The sequence below is a fragment of the Helobdella robusta genome, assembly GCF_000326865.2.
Source record: "Helobdella robusta unplaced genomic scaffold HELROscaffold_1, whole genome shotgun sequence".
Lineage (NCBI taxonomy): Eukaryota > Metazoa > Annelida > Clitellata > Rhynchobdellida > Glossiphoniidae > Helobdella > Helobdella robusta.
In genome coordinates, this window is record NW_008703570.1 from 4,838,751 (window position 1) to 4,855,883 (window position 17,133).

The 17,133-nt window shown below is 33.7% G+C and overlaps 3 protein-coding genes across 3 annotated transcripts; 2 read left to right on the forward strand and 1 right to left on the reverse strand.

Moving 5' to 3' along the window:
* Positions 1-2,295: 2,295 nt before the first annotated feature.
* On the reverse strand, positions 2,296-3,021 carry HELRODRAFT_133424 (hypothetical protein; the record flags this gene model as incomplete). The annotated part of the gene is made up of 1 exon (XM_009010838.1): positions 2,296-3,021. A coding segment is annotated over one exon (726 nt), but the record flags the coding sequence as incomplete, so codon positions are not given.
* A 3,242-nt stretch (positions 3,022-6,263) lies between these two features.
* On the forward strand, positions 6,264-9,574 carry HELRODRAFT_158877 (hypothetical protein; the record flags this gene model as incomplete). Its single annotated transcript, XM_009010839.1, has 5 exons — positions 6,264-6,428; positions 6,882-7,001; positions 8,128-8,208; positions 8,795-8,996; positions 9,504-9,574. The coding sequence occupies 5 exons, from the start codon at positions 6,264-6,266 to the stop codon at positions 9,572-9,574; spliced, it is 639 nt and encodes a 212-aa protein (XP_009009087.1).
* A 1,976-nt stretch (positions 9,575-11,550) lies between these two features.
* On the forward strand, positions 11,551-13,200 carry HELRODRAFT_63272 (hypothetical protein; the record flags this gene model as incomplete). The annotated part of the gene is made up of 1 exon (XM_009010840.1): positions 11,551-13,200. The coding sequence occupies one exon, from the start codon at positions 11,551-11,553 to the stop codon at positions 13,198-13,200; it is 1,650 nt and encodes a 549-aa protein (XP_009009088.1).
* Positions 13,201-17,133: the final 3,933 nt, after the last annotated feature.

Here is a 17,133-nt window from a genome sequence, read left to right on the forward strand (position 1 = left end):
ATTCATTCATTCATTCATTCATTCATTCATTCATTCATTCATTCATTCATTCATTCATTCATTCATTCATTCATTCATTCATTCATTCATTCATTCATTCATTCATTCATTCATTCATTCATTCATTCATTCATTCATTCATTCATTCATTCATTCATTCATTCATTCAATGATCCTCTGTAATCCCTTAAAGGACCGTTGAGGCCGATTGTATTCTTCTATCTCTCCAAAATCCTTTTCTTTCCCTCGCCATCTTCGTTGAGCTCAATGTTCCAACCCCCGTCCATTCCGTGATATCCTCTATCCACTTTCTCACAGGTCTTCCTACTTTTTTCTTCCAGTCCCTCTTTCTCATCAGTACTTTTTTGATCAGTCTGTCGTCTGTCATTCTGCAGATGTGCCCAAAGATACCCAGCTTTCTTTCCTTGACACTTTCATACACAGTTTTTTGTCTTCCAAATTGTTTTCTTATGGCATCGTTTCTTATCTTTTGTCTCCAACTGATTCCCAGCAACTTTCTATAACAATGCATCTCGAATGCTTCCAGTTTGTCTTTGTTTCTTTTCTTCAACGTCCAAGCCTCACATGCATACATCAATGTAGAAAACACACACGCTTCTACGATCTTTACCTTTGTTTTTGTAGATACATTACCGTTTTTCAATATTACTTTCAAAGATGCAAACATTCCTCTCGCGATTGCTATTCTTCTATCAATTTCTTTCGAACAATTATTGTCATCAGTTATAAGGCTGCCCAGATATATAAATTGGTTCACTTGTTCGAGCTTTTCTGCTCCTATCTGAAATTCATCATTGTTTCCACCTGCTTCCGAAATCATTATCTTAGTCTTATTGCTGTTGATGTGTAGTCCATGGTTCTTAAACCATCGTACGTCAACTCGATCAGTTTCTGTGGACCCTCTGCACTAGATGCTAGCAGATCTATATCATCTGCAAACCTGAGGTTCCTTATCACTCTGCCTCCAATGTCGATTTCCTCAATATCTGCATTCTCCATTTTTTCCAAGGCTCTTTCCAACAGTGCTAAGAACAGAAATGGTGATATTGGATCTCCTTGTCTACTTCCTATGCTCGCTTTGATCCAGTCTCCCAGCTCTGTACCTACCTTTACCGCCATTGTTGACTCCTCATAAAGCCCTTTCAGCACCCTTACCATTTTTGTTGACACTCCCATACTTTCCAAAGCTGCCCACAAACCTTCGTGCCAGACTGAATCAAACGCCTTCTTAAAATCCACAAAACAATGAAAAGTTGTTTAACCTCTGCTTCCTGCATCTTCCAACAATAGTCTCAACATCAGGATTTGCTGGACTGTATTTCTGTCCTTTCTGAAACCTGCCTGCTCCTCTCCTAAATGCTGCTCGGTCTTTCTCCAATCGTTCTTTCAAGATCGTCAGCATGATCTTGCACATATGAGGGATCAGTGCTATTGATCTGTAGTTGTTGCAGTCTTTCAGGTCTCCTTTTTTTGGCAACATGATCAAGATTGATTTACACCAATCTTCTGGCCATTTTCCACTGTCCCAGATTTCTTGGCAGATTTTGTGAATCTCATTACATACAATTGGTCCTCCCGCTTTGATCAGTTCTATGGGAATTGTGCTCTTATTGTTCCTCATTTTCTTCATTGCTTTTATTACTTCCCCCAATGTTATTTCCGTTTCTTCCTCATTGACTACTTTTCTTTCTTTTAAAGCCTGTAACACCTCCTTTTTATACGTGTTTTTATCTGAACAGGTCCTTGATATATTCCGACCATCTATCTTTCATTTGTTGGCCTTCAGTTAGAACATTTCCATCCTTGACGTATTCTTCAGTTTTCCTTTTAACTGTCTGACTAGCTGATACGCCTCTCTTGTTTTTTGTCCAACTAGTGCTTCTACCCTTTCGCATCTATCGTTTATCCATCTTCTTTTATCTGCTCTGGCACTTTTCTTTATTTTGCAACACAGTTGTTTACATTTCATCTCATTTTCGTTATTTTGTCTTTTTGTTGCTTTCAACTGTCTTCTCTCCTCTACGAGTTTCCAAGTTTCATCACTTATCCAGGGTTTTATTATGTTTTTCCCTACTTCGCATTTTTCGGCTGCAGTCTTAAGCACTTTCTCCAAGTTACTGTTTTGTTTTGTTACTGACTTTTGTTTTCATATCGTACTTTGTTTTTGTATCCAATTTGTTTTCTATTACATTTCTGATGTCTTTCAACTTCTCTTTTATCATTTCTGTGCTATATTTCACTCTTGATATTTTCGCCTGACTTTAGTCTCTTCGTTATTTTCATCTTGACGTTGCATAACACTAGACGATGATCTGATCCAATCTCTGCACTTGGGAAAGCACGGCACTGAGTAACAAATTTCATCCATTTCTGTTCTATCAAAATCAAATCTATCATGTTCGTTGTTTTTCCATCTGGTGATTTCCATGTCCATTTTTTTGTATTTTGTGTTTTTGTATTTGTTATATACATTTTTTGGTCCTTTGCAAATTCCAGCAGTCTTTCTCCTCTATTATTTCGATTTCCTATACCGTATTTTCCCATAACTTCTTCAAAACCAATATTGTCTCTTCCGATCTTTGCGTTCCAATCTCCAGTGATTATCTTAACATCTTTCTTTGGCAGTACATTCAATGCTTGCTCCAGTTGATCGTAGAATGCCTCGATTTCTACATCCAAATAATCCATTGTTGGAGCATAGGCCACTACCACATCAATGTCTCTCGGGTATCCCTTAAACCTCGCATACATCATTCTTTCATTCACTAGATTGTACTCTAACAATGCTTTTTTTGCTTTTTCGCCAATAACCATTCCAACTCCATAGACGTGCTCCCTCTCTGTTCCAGACCATAATATCTTCCCACCTTCTATTTCTCCACCTCCTGTCCATCGAACCTCGCACAGACCAACCAAATCATATCTGAATCGTTCAAGTTTTTTCTTCATCAACGCGTAAGCCCCTGTCTGCCACAATGACCTGACATTCCAAACTCCAACTGTCAACCCCATCTTCAGTCTATCTTTCTGGGACTCAGTAGCATACTTTACACTGCAGCCTCTAGTCCCCAAAGCTGCAGCGCGGACCTTGTTCACCCGGGCGACGTCCGAGCCGGTATGTGCATACTTTTTTTGGATTACCATCGTGTTATTAGCGTTTTTACGACAGTGTAGCAAGCTCCTGTCAACCATTCTTTTCTATCCGGACTTTGGACCGGCACCTGATATTACTGGACCGCAACTCAGGTGGTGGAGTGTGGTTTTCTGTTTGGGTTTGCTCCCATAGCCTTTCCCATGAACAGTTATGCCGCAAGGCAGCGGAGGTTTGAAGTCAGATTTTTCCTTCTCCTAGGTAAATAGCCGACCAAGGCTAATGAGCTTCACCTGCCCGAAGCAACTAGTTATGGCGCTAGTTATTCGCCTTCGCCCCTTCTCCTGTTAGTTTAAACAGTTCTGCCGCGTGAAGGCCAAGAGTTGGGCTTGGTTGTCAGAGGCTCTTTGAGACGCTTGCCATATGGAAGCATTTTATAGATGATGGGAGCTTATCCCCATCACCACCCCCGGCATTAACAACCATTCAGAACCTTAGTAATAATAAATTAGAATGTGTAATGAAAATAAAATAACGCTCAAATACTAATATGTGTTTTTGTATGTATTTGTGTGTGTGTGTGTATAATACGCTGATGCGTGTCATGTGGGTGCGAGAAAAAATAGAAGAGATAAACTTACGCTGCCTACCTATTCAACTACATTAGTGTTGGATGCTTCCTATCTATCCTACCTACAATTAAAATTATGCCTATCTAACCTACCTATATAGCTACTTAATGTAATTGTGTGTATGTGCGTGTGAGCATTCTTACCTAATGTTAAATTACAAAGAAAAACAGAGAAAAAAAGAATAAAACGTATCCCAGCCAGGCGTATCTTCTTTGCCACTGAATGAACGAACGTAGCCTGACATCTTCCACGATGAATTCCTTTGGAAGCTTCAACCTGAATAAAATGGATGAAATGGAAAAATCTTATTTATTTGACTAATTTAAATAAAAATAGAAAAACGAGCCGCGGTGAAACCCGCCAGAAAAGCCAGCCAACTGGCAAAAAAAAAGAACCGCAAAGAAACCGTAAAACGTACCCCAGCAGGGCGTGCATTCTTTGCCACCGAACGAACGAACGTAGCGCAACATCACAACCATTCTAATCGTCCACGATGAACTCCTCTGGAAGCTTCAACCTGGATAAATGAACCTGAAAAACCTAAATGAATGAAAAAATCTTATTTATTCAATTTAAATGAAAATAACCGCAAAGAAACCGACCGGTCGGCAAAGAAAAGAGAAAAGAAGAGCAAAGAAAGGTATCTATATATGCTCTATATAACTCTATATAACTCTATATAACTCTATATAACTCTATATAACTCTATATAACTCTATATAACTCTATATAACTCTATATAACTCTATATAACTCTATATAACTCTATATAACTCTATATAACTCTATATAACTCTATATAACTCTATATAACTCTATATAACACTATATAACTCTATATAACTCTATATAACTCTATATAATTAAATAAATAAAAATAAAAAAATTTTAAAAATAAAATAAATGAGATCAGACAGACTGCTTCAAGCGAGGCAGAATGCTGATCTGATTTTCATGTTGTCTCAGTTCCTCTATTTATACTCGTTTCAACCATACATTCTCATCATTTCAATCATTCGCATCAGTAAAAAACTTGTTTAATGTATATACTGCACTATTATACAGTCTTAACCACAATGCTAACCGTACTAAACTGAAGTCATCGAACAAACGCCTTCGAAACTTTCTGGTTGGCTGGTTGAATCTGCTATATTGCTTTTCATATAAACATATAATCTAATATAATATAATTTAATTATTTGTATACATGGATTCCAGTCACTTTATATATATATATAATAAAAATTCATTATAAAAGCAACAGTAATCAGTGCTATATATGTAAGCACGCAGTTCAAATTTTTCGGGGAGAATTCAAAATTGTTTGAGCTACACCTTGCTTAACATCCAATTCCCAGCCGAGCCAAGCCAAGCTGAGCCAATTTGCATAGATTTAAAAGCGCTTTTATGTTAATATTTTGCTCGCTATGTTTATATATTTTATAAATTCATTATAAAAAACAACAGTAGCCATTACTATATATGTACGCACGCAGTTCAAATTTTTCGGGGAGAATTCAAAATAGTTTAAGACCACACCTTGCTTAACATCCGATTCCAAGCCGAGCCAAGCCAAGCTGAGCCAATATGCATAGATTTATAAGCGCTTTTATATTAAAATTTTGCTCGCTTTTTAAACGAATATCCCAATATAACAAATTCTCTATCCTATTTTAACTTTCTTTGATGCTTTTTAATCAGTCAGGTCACAAAAATCATTATCGATATCGCAATGAAATCAATTTGAAATTTTTTTTTAATTATTGATAAAATTTTTAAATTGTTGATAAAAATAACTAGTAGTGTATATAGTGTAGAAAAACGTTTAAAATTTTCTGAGAGAATTCAAAATAATTTGGGACTACACCATAACACAATTGTACATACAACATTATAAATGTGTTTTAACTACGTGTATATATCTATCTATTTCTTTATTTAGTTCTGCCTGTGTATATTTTGTCAAATTTATTTGATAGGAATTGAATATAACCTTTATACCGGCTGATTAACTACCAAGCAGTAAAATAACTACTGTTGACACCATTTCCTCCAACGATTTCGCAACGAATTGCCCATACCATATAACTAGAATAAACTCTTTCAATCAATGTTTAAATTTTTATATTGTCGTGTCAGATACAATAATTTAGTTTTTAAGTAAATTTTCATTTTCGTAGCTATACACAAACATGCCTACCTGTTGCATTTAAAAATTGCATTAATAATAAATAGAAATGAAAAAATTTCTGATGCATCTTTTCACAAGTTTATTTTCAAATTAACTTTACACTAAAATAAATAAAAATAAAATAATAATAAAATAAATGTAACAATATCCCTATACTCATTGAATAGAACTATTTTGTTTTACAATTACATATATTTTATTTTATAGACTATTATAATTTATAATGCTATCATGGATTATCATTTTATTATCAATAAAAGCAATACTTAAGAAATGCACAAGTTTCTGTAACAGTTTATAAAATTTCAGATTTCCTCAAAATGTAAAAATGCAAAACGATTGGATTAAGAGCATCAGACAGGGAATAAATGATTTCAAATGGCTTCCATCAAAAAATGCAAGAATATGCAGTGACCATTTCTGTAATAAAGATTATAAGGGTTATGATGGAGAAAGGAAGGTAATGCTGAAGGGAGCATTCCCATGTTTTCAAGTTAGTTATATTTATATGTCATCAGTTACACAAGGAAGCAATTCACATCATCATTGTACATTGCAACATTCTTATCTATACAAAAAATATAAAATGCATTCACCAATATTCCATGTATTTTATTAAAACTTAGAAAGGGCATAATGACATTGTGAATAATAAACCCTGCTTAGGACTGGGATCATCATCATCATACCAATCACCATTACAAGTAGAGTCAATTTTATATTAATGCTTAACAAGTTAACTAAATTGGCATAATCAAGTTTTTATATGAAATACACATCAAGTATTTAATGTAACAAATAAATTAACAGAAAAATTTCTGGAAAAGTTTAAAAAAATTAGAACATATGACTCTGATCAAAAATCATTCGCGTTGACACTGCATTTGTATGGGCATAAAGCATATGATTATCTTTAGACAAATGGCTTTCATCTTCCTCACACTAGGACATTAAAAAAGTAATCTTGTCATACCTGTTCAATAATTTTAATAAGATTGTTTTAAATAACTATTCTCAATGTCATTTTATTAACACTACATTAAAAGGTGGCTACAAAACATTGATGGTATGCCTGGGGTGATTTCTACAAACCTTATTGACTAATGGTGACGGGGATCCTCTGGAACTGTAGGATCATGACATTCAATCTAGTCATGGATTGAGAAATCAATCCTTGATATATTTGATAACAAACATTTATTATAATATAAGAATGAAAAAAAGATGTAGGTGTAAAGCAAAATCTTACTGGAACTATTATTTTTAGCAATTTATGATTTATTTTTGTATTTATGACTTTATCCAATTTCAATGATACCGATATTTTTAATTATTATTATCCAAATTATACTCATGCCTATATAAATTAATTTGATTGTGGCTATTTCTATGCTTAATTATTTTATTTACTTGCCATTAATAACACAACACTCTAAGTGCATAAAATATAATAAATTAAAAGTACAATTTTTACAAACCTCATTGGTTATGGTGATGGGGATTCTTTAAAACTGAATGATCATGATCTAACAAGTCATGGATTGATGAATCACTGGAATCACACATAATAAATTTAATAACAACATGTACTACAATTTAAGAATGAGGAATATTTTGTAAAACATTAAATAAAAAAAAATTTAGTTTGAATCACTCATAATTAATAAATTTTTATTAAATTGCAAGTTAGCTTTGGGAGTTTGAAGCTTGAATTGAACAAATTACAAAATTGTTTATTTTATAAAATTGATTGGTAAGTTGTTTAATATATTTATTTAATTTAGTATATTTTTTATTCCCAGACCTAAGCATTGTAAATAAAAATTTTAAAACCAATCAAGCAATAGAATTTAGGATCTTAGGAACAAGTGCTGTTAGTCGTTAGTGTAGTAGTAGTATGTATTAGTGTAGTGGTTGGTAGTTTCTAGTAGTCTAATCTGTTAATGTTCGTTAGTGTTATCTGTTATTTATTTCAATTAGTAATTAGAATCAGTAGAGTTTAGTTTTAGCTTAATTATTAGAGTTTAGTAATTTAGTTACTAATTAGTCGTAGTTTAGTGTTGTTACGAGTTAAGTGTTGTTGGTGGTTCACAAAAAATTTTTTTTATTTAAAATGCCAAAAGATACTTAACCGTCATACAGCAATATCTATCCTAAAACAGCATCTAGTACCACCAAATTTTAAATAAAAGCAATATTCCGAAATTAGTAAATATACGATCGTAACTTTTGACTTGGGCGATAAAAAATCACCCTCCAATTTCCCTCCGAAAGTAAGCTCCTCGTTCGACCGTCAAAAATGAGCGAAGGCCGTTATATTTATTCTAATTATATGCCTAGATCCGCCACTGTTGTCTTAAGACCGGTTTCTAGAAATCTTTTATGTATAGACAATATGCTAATTTGCCACCAAACTTTACACAAATAAATCGATTCATATTAAAAAAATACATTAACAAATTATCAATTTATATAAATTGTATTTAAAAATGAATTTTTATGGCTATAAATTCAGATTTTTTTGTTAGTTCTTCCATATCCAATTGATCAGCGATTTATTTTTTGATTGAACCAACCAAACATTTGACACCTCAGACACGATTATATTGTTTTTAACATTAAAAATTTTCGAAAAGAAAAGACTGAAAAAATAACAACTAAACGTTAATCTTAATGAAAAAATATACTGCGTAAACTTATAACAGTTAAATAAATGATTAATTATCAACCATGAAAAAATATTGCAGAAAAATCCGCTTCTTGAAAATTCAGAAAGTAATCTGTCGTAATTGCCTGACTCAATCAATCAATTAATCAATCAATTAGCTTATAAAGCGCTATTTCCGCGATGTTCAACAGCGCTCCTCAATGAATTTTGAAAACAGATGTGTCTTGAGATCCGTTCTGAACTTCGCAAGTGATGGAGAAGTAGTCAGAGAAGTAGGTAGAGAGTTCCAGAGAAAAGGACCAGAAAAAGCAAAAGCAGATTTGGCAAAAGAGTGTTTAACACGAGTTAAGAAAAAGCGAGAACAAGAAGACGATCGTAAACCGGGGCGTTTAGGTTCAATTAATATATCTGATAAATATTTAGGAAATAATTTAGATTGAGACTTATACATGAACGTGCAAATTTTAAAAATTATTCTATATTTTATAGGTAGCCAGTGCAAGAGAACAAGATATGAAGATATATGAGAAAAGAAAGGGGCACAAGCAACTAGACGAGCAGCAGAGTTAAAAGCTTTACTTAAAGGATAGAGTATAGAGTCAGGAAGACCATAGTAGAGTGAGTTACAATAATCTATCCTAGATAAGACTAACGAAGTAACAAGAAGGAGAAGAGTAGGATCATCAAGAAAAGGCAAAAGTTTTTTTATTCTACGTAGATGAAAGTAAGAGCTTCTAGCAACACTATTAATCTGAGAAGAGAGAGACATAGTAGAATCAAATATAAAACCTAGACTACGAAACTTATGAGAGACATCAAGAGTTTTAGAATCAGGTAAGATAATAGGAGGAATAGTAATAGAGTGTTTAGATTTATTAAAACAAATTAATTCAAACTTAGAAGGATTAAGTTTAAGACACATAGAGTCAGACCAAGCAATAATTGAAGAAAGACATAGAGATAAATTATGAAGAACACTATCGAGATTAGATGGAGGAAAAGAAGTATAAATGTAAGAATCATCAGCATATAGTTGACTAGAGAAAGAAAGAGGTAGTTCATAAGTATAGAGTATAAATAGAAGAGGGCCAAGGATAGAACCCTGAGGTACCCCGAAAGTAAGAGTAGAGAAGTTAGAAGTAGAATTATTGAGAACAACAGAAGAAAAACGATTACAGAGATAAGAAGAAAACCAAGATAGACAAGAATCAGTAATATTAAAAGAATGATACAGCAGTCTCAAGAGAATAGTATGGTCAACACTCAACAGTATCAAAAGCCGAGGAAAAGTCAAGAGCAAGAAGAAGAGTAAGATTACTATTGTCACTAGAGAGAAGGATATCATTGTGTATTTTGAGTAAAAAAGTTTCAGTACTGTGAGCAGGTCTGAAAGGTCTGACTAACAATTTACCTAGCTAAAATTTGCTATGAAACGATTCACCAAGCTAAAACTGGCTGTAAACGTTTTACTTAACGACCATAGATATAATTATATATATTATAATATATTATATTATATTATACCATACTATACTATACTATATTATATTATAGATATATGTGGATATTATAGATATCCATGTTAACGACTTTCTAATAAAACAATTTACCATTTCATTACGAATTAATATTTCAATTTATTATTTTATTACGAATTAATATAATACTCTATATGTTTCATTTAAATATTCAAATCCTATTCAACATTCATGACCCTAAAAAAGGAAGTTTAATAAATGTTTATAAAAGACCGCTTTCTTGGATAAATTTAAATTTTAAAAAATGAAAAAAGAAAGATTAACTAAAAGCTAACCTTAATAGAAAAATAAACTACTAGAATTAAAAATGTAAACACTTGAAAGTTTTACATTACTAAAAATCAGTGAAAATTAATTTCTTTTTAGAGTAAATGACTCTTCTTGAAAACCTCAAAAATGTGCCGCCTAAGGCTAACGCTTATGCTTAGAATTGGGCCTGGTTGCCTTATCATATTATTCTCATAATAGACTTTTTGGAAGCAAGGAAACCAAAGATTGCGGTTCGGATAAGGGTAACTAAAGATCGGACACCAAAGATTGTGGATCAGATAAGACTAACTAAGGTAAATGCTTTTAAGCCTTCATTCAGGTTCAGCGGTTTAGCTCAACGTAAATAAAAATTTGTAAGAGAGAATGCAATTAATTATGGGTTTACCAAAACTGTAGTTGATATTTAACATTGATTATAATTTGTTTGAATTACACTTTATTTGGAAAAAGAGACACGAAAAACTGCCTTTCCATATATTTTGCTGTCATTTTTCATTGTTGCTTAGCAACCCAAAATAATGTGGCATTTTTATCGTACTTTCATCATTTTTTGACATTTTTCTAATAATTAAATGGTTTTTTTTAAATTGGTGATATAATATATAAACAAAAGGTTAGCTATTTGAAAAAATTTCGCTTTTTATACCAATAAAATTTTGCACTAACTGCTAACTATACTTACGTACGTAGACCTGAAGCTAGACCGATAAGCTAATATTAATATACAGTAGGCTCTCAGAGAAAAAAGTGATTGACTGACTGATTGATTGGAGAAAAAAAGTAGGAGATTCTGATCCTAAGGCGATTTTGTAAGTAATTTGCTGCTCTACTGGGAACCAATCTAATTTTCTTAAACGCCCCGACGTACTCAAACACGCCAAAGAGTAGTTTTTCAGTTCAAATTAAAATTGTCTGCAATGCTGTGATATTTTTAAATTACATATATATATATATATTAGTAAAGTCATGCCCGTCTTTTTGAATGCAATTCACTTTTTACCATGTAACTGTTCGATATCAAAATTTCAATGTCACTTTAAATTAATTTAAATTTACCAGTGTTGATTGCTGCATGAAAAAAGACATTCATTTAAATAACATTTTTGAATAAATTTCTCAAAACAATGGCTGATAAAATGATGAGTTACAAATCTATAAAAACTGCTTCGCTATTGAAGGATTCTGATGATCAAAGAACAAATCAACGTAAAAAAAATATGCTTCTTATTGTTTTGCAATATCTTCACGATGAAGGTTACATTAATTCTGCTGAGACTCTTGGAAAAGAAACAAATTTAAATCTATCAAAATATGAAGTCTGTGATAACATTAATTTAGAAACCATTTTAATGGATTTCGAAGCATATTATCACGTTAAATTCAATAGATATCCAAAAATTTCCAAAAAAATCGATTTGCCTGATGTATCGATAAGGCCTCATGGGAATTCTTGTCCAGCTAAACGTGTGAGTAATTTTGTTAAAGATTCAAACAAACACAACGGTGATGGCAAAATTGACGCAACTTTACCTAGAATCAACTCTTATAACTGTAAAAAAGTGTCTCATTCAAATTTAGATGATTTTCAGAACCTTAATCAGTTAAAAGTTAAACCGACAATGAGCTCATCAACGAACGGAAATAGTCAAGAAAATCTTAACAACAACTATGAATCTAATAAACTTTTGCCAATTGTTGGCCAACCATTGCTCAACGGCAAAACATTTGTTAATGATAAAACTGAAGGGGTTGATTGCAAACAAATCTTACATTCTACTATGAAAATTAATCAGTGCTCAAACTATAATGACAATGTCGAAGATAGGTTATTAAAGCCATTGGGTGGTTATATTGGTTATTCATCTGAATGGAAAGAGCTGGCTCAAGTTGTATCAAGAGATATTTATTTACAAAATCCTAATGTCAACTGGACTGATATTATTGGTCTAGAAAATGCTAAAAACATAGTAAAGGAATCGGTAGTGTATCCCATAAAATTTCCTCAATTTTTCACGGGTATATTATCACCATGGAAAGGACTTTTATTATATGGTCCTCCAGGAACTGGTAAAACGTTGTTAGCAAAAGCAATAGCCACCGAATGCAAGACAACTTTTTTCAACATATCAGCCTCTACTATTGTCAGCAAATGGAGGGGAGACTCAGAAAAATTGGTGAGAGTTTTATTTGAGCTAGCTCGTTTCCATGCTCCTTCTACAATTTTTCTCGATGAAATCGATGCGTTAATGGGTGAAAGAGGAGGGCCAAATGGTGAACATGAAGGTAGTCGGCGTATGAAAACTGAACTTCTTGTTCAAATGGATGGTCTGGCAAAATCAAATGATCTGGTATTCTTACTTGCTGCTTCTAATTTGCCGTGGGAGTTAGACCACGCACTGTTAAGAAGACTTGAGAAACGTATACTTATAGGGTTACCAAATCTCGAAGCCAGAAAATCCATGTTTGAACATCATTTGCCACCAGTTGTTTGTCCTGAAGATAATAATAGAACAAAGTTATTAGCAGATTTGAATTATAATGATTTGGCAAGTTTGACTGATGGTTATTCTGGTTCAGATATATACGTTGTCTGCAAAGAAGCTGCCATGAGACCATTACGAAAAGTATTTTCAATTTTAGAAAATAGTAAAATTGAAGATGAATTGCACATTTCGTTAGAAACTATTACTACGAGTGACGTGAAATGGGTTCTTTCCAGAACAAAACCATCCGCAAATAAACTTTTAGGAAAATTTTTGAAATGGCAGAGCGAATATGAATCAAGTTAACATTTTTTATTTGGATGTAAATTTTTATTTGTTTTAAAATAGGTTACTAATATTTGAGCAAAGTAAATGAAAATAATACAATTTCACCGTTTTAGTAATTTATATTTACAGTTGTTCGCTTCTTGAAAAATTTTTTGAAAATAATTTTAAAACTTATGATATTAAATACAACTGTTTCAAAATAAATTCAAAAACCACAAACAGCAAACTAAGTAATAAATTTCGTTTTTATGATCATAACTTTCCATAAAATTAAATTATTTATAATTGAGAGAACAAGGTTAAATATTCTGATATGCAATGTAAAATGACGAGAGTTTATCTGATGCGCCGGTTCTCAACCTTTTCAGTGCCGTCATTTTTAAAGTACTATGCCGATGACCCATGGTTTAGCGGACTCAAACTGAAAAATTATTTTCTTTTATAGGCATAAGTAACAGTAATTAATAGAGAAAATATGCCATATTTGAAGTAACAGTATTTAATAGAGAAAAAATGCCATGTTTGAAAACAATATGCAAACAAAATATCCAATCCGGCTCGTAGATCAAAACTGTATAACGTATTTACTACATTCATGCTGCATACACATGTCGTTATTTGAAAAGAATGGTAAAGCATGGTTAACAATCTTAACTGTTCATTGCATTTACCAAAAATTGTTAAGATGCTTTAAATTTTTTTGTTTGAACAGGTCCGGAATTTTTAAACAGTCTTTGCTTTCATTTTTGCATCATTTTCTATATATAGACTTAATAACAGGCTAAAAACCAATAATCAAAATCAAACAAATGACAAATTATTACCAAAATATTGAATACTTTTTTGTCACCATAAAAAAATCGAGTTTAGTTTTTAAAATGTCCAATGGTGAGCCTTAAAAATGCCATTAGGTTACGCGTTCTAGGGGCTAACAACTCCATTCTAAAATATCTTTTCTACAACCCTATTTTGCCAGTCGAGTATATAAGCTGAGCTGATGACCTCTGGTGTTGACATCAGGTCTACTGCACAACTGAATCGAAAGATAGGAGGTTTAGTTTTAACAATCTTGAATTGTAATCCAAATTTTTACAGGACTTTGGATTATTGGTAGCTCTTCTCTGATCTTTTTCTACTTCAATAATTAGTCGTGAGCGAACCAAAGACTTGTAGGAAAGTAAGTAAAGCAGAAATTAACATTAAAGAAGAAAGTATGAACTTATTACAAAAGAAATTCTATAAGGAAAGTTTATGAAAATGTTCATTATGCACGATATCTTTCCTTTTTCTGAAAGACTCGAAGGCCAACTTCAAAATTGAGTTGTAAATTTCAATTACAGACGATAAATGAATGTCCACTTTTTGAAGTTTGGCCTTAGTTTTGTTCGGACATTCCAAATAAAATCTTTATAGTTCTATCATACCATAAAACATCAATTATTTAAACAAACAAATCAGAGGCGTAGGCAAGGGGTTGTACCTGTCATTTATGAATGACAGATACAAATCTTTTAATCTCATCACCACACCTTAGATTAAACGAACAAAATAAATTTTCAGGATTTGAATCCCAAATAGGAGAGGTTTAGCAGAAATGTTTGTACAATTCTCCGACTTTTTTGATTTTCTCACTAAAAACAAAGTAAACTGAAACCAACAGAATTTGCTAAATTGATTCAACAGAACGATTTGTACGATGTTTTTCTAACAACATATCGATTGTGCCTCACAGCTTTTTAGGACGAGACTTCAGCTGTGCTGCAATATTAGTGTGGCAGTGAGTGGTATGCTTAATATTTTAAATTGATTAGTGCGAGTGATAGATGGTTGTTCTGGAGGTAATATTAATTTTTTAACGACTGTTGTAAATGATAAGTTCGAATGGTTTATTGGAGTTAAGAGAACATGTAATTAATCAATCGAGTTCTGATTGGATGGTGTTTGAATTACATAATAGAGTGAAAAGGTATGTCAGAGGCGCTACCAAGAGGGAGCTTTGGGACAAAACCCTTCACAATAGATATTTTTGTTATGGTTAAGTTTAAATTTAACAAAATCTACATGTAAATAGATTTTGATAGGGAATCATTAAAATAATGTGGAATATGCAAAAAATGCGAACTTTTTTTTTTAATTTCAGCCCCCACAAAAAATTTTGATAAATGAACAAACAAAACACGTTTAGACGACATTTTCCCCGAGATCAGGGGTTGCCGTTTGGCTACCTATGATGAAACCGAAATACCCCTCGAAGCCATCCACATCTGTCACTCGCCTTAGTATCACGCAACCCCGCTTTCACCCTGTCCTTCTCCACCTGCTCTCTCCATCCCAATCGCGGCCGACCCCTTCCTACCACTCCTTCAAACTCCAACGCTCGCCTAATCTCGACCCTTTCATCCCTTCTCAACACATGTCCATACCACCGCAATCTCGATCTCCTAATCAATGTCACAATGTCCTCATTCAATCCCATCATTGACATCAGCTCCGTACTACTCCTCCTATCTTTCACTTTAACCCCACACATCATCCTCACCATAACTCTTTCAGCCCTCTGCAGTACACTTTCCTCCTCTCTCCTCAACACCCAAGTTTCACCACCATATACCATCGCTGCTCTCACACATGCTTTATATACCCTCCCTTTCATCTTCACTGACCATTTCTTTCCACACAGTTCCCTAAATTTCATCCATCCCGCACGAACTCTAGCCGTAACTGCGCTCAAACATCCTCCATCCGCGTTCAGCTTATCCCCTAAGTAAACAAAGCTTTCCACTCTTTCAATACCACCATTCAACCCTGTCCTTGCGTCCGTCCTATTAATCACACCATGAACACATTTCTTACATTTGAACGTGCCTTCCACCTTTTTCAGTGCCCCCCTCAAACCACTACATCTCTTATGCACCCATTTCTGACATCCTATACACAATACTGAGTTAGCCTTCACTCTCCTGTCACATACCCCACAGGGGTCTATTTTACTTATCACTCGCTCCCCACCTTCCCCACTCACCATTACCTTTGTCTTACCAATATTAACTTTTAACCCTTTCTTTTCAATAACACTTTTCCATCTGTCAAATTTTAACTGCAATTCTTCCATGCTATCAGCCATCAAGACTAAATTATCTGCATACAAAATCTCAAATAACAACCCCTCCATTATGTTTCCACACACAACATCCATCACAATTGCAAACAGAAACGGTGATAAAACTGATCCTTGATGCACTCCTACCTTAACACTAAAAGCGTCCGACATCCCCCTTCCAACCCTCACCTTTGTCTTTGCCCCTTCATACAGCTGCATCACAGCTTTAACAAGTCTCTCATTCACTCCTTTCTTCCTCAACGCCCATTCAATGACCTTCCTCGGTACTCGATCAAAAGCCTTTTCTAGATCCACAAAACACATGTACAATTTTCGTTTCTTCTTTCTATAATTCTCCTGCAACATTCTCACCATGAACAACGCATCCACCGTTCCCCTACCAGGCATAAACCCACACTGCATTTCATTAACTGTCACCATATTTTTCAACCTCCTCTCAAGCACCCTCTCCACTACCTTCATTCCGTGCTCTAGCAATTTCACACCCCTATATGACCCACAATCTCTCACATCTCCTTTGCTCTTATACAACGGCACCAACACACTGTGTCGCCAATTCTCAGGTATACCTTCATCATCAAACATACTGTTAGCAATTTTCATCATAACTTCAAGTCCTATCACCCCACTCGCTTTTATATGTTCTGCCGCCACTTCCGAAACCCCTGTCGCCTTACCTAGTTTCATTTCTCTAACTGCTTTCTCTACTTCCTCCATCGTCACCTTCTCTACAGGTCCGTGTGTGACCGCGGATTCCACATCTCCATCCCTTTCATTTTCTTCATTCATCAACCTTTCCATATGAGCTTTCCACACCTGAGCTTTTTCCT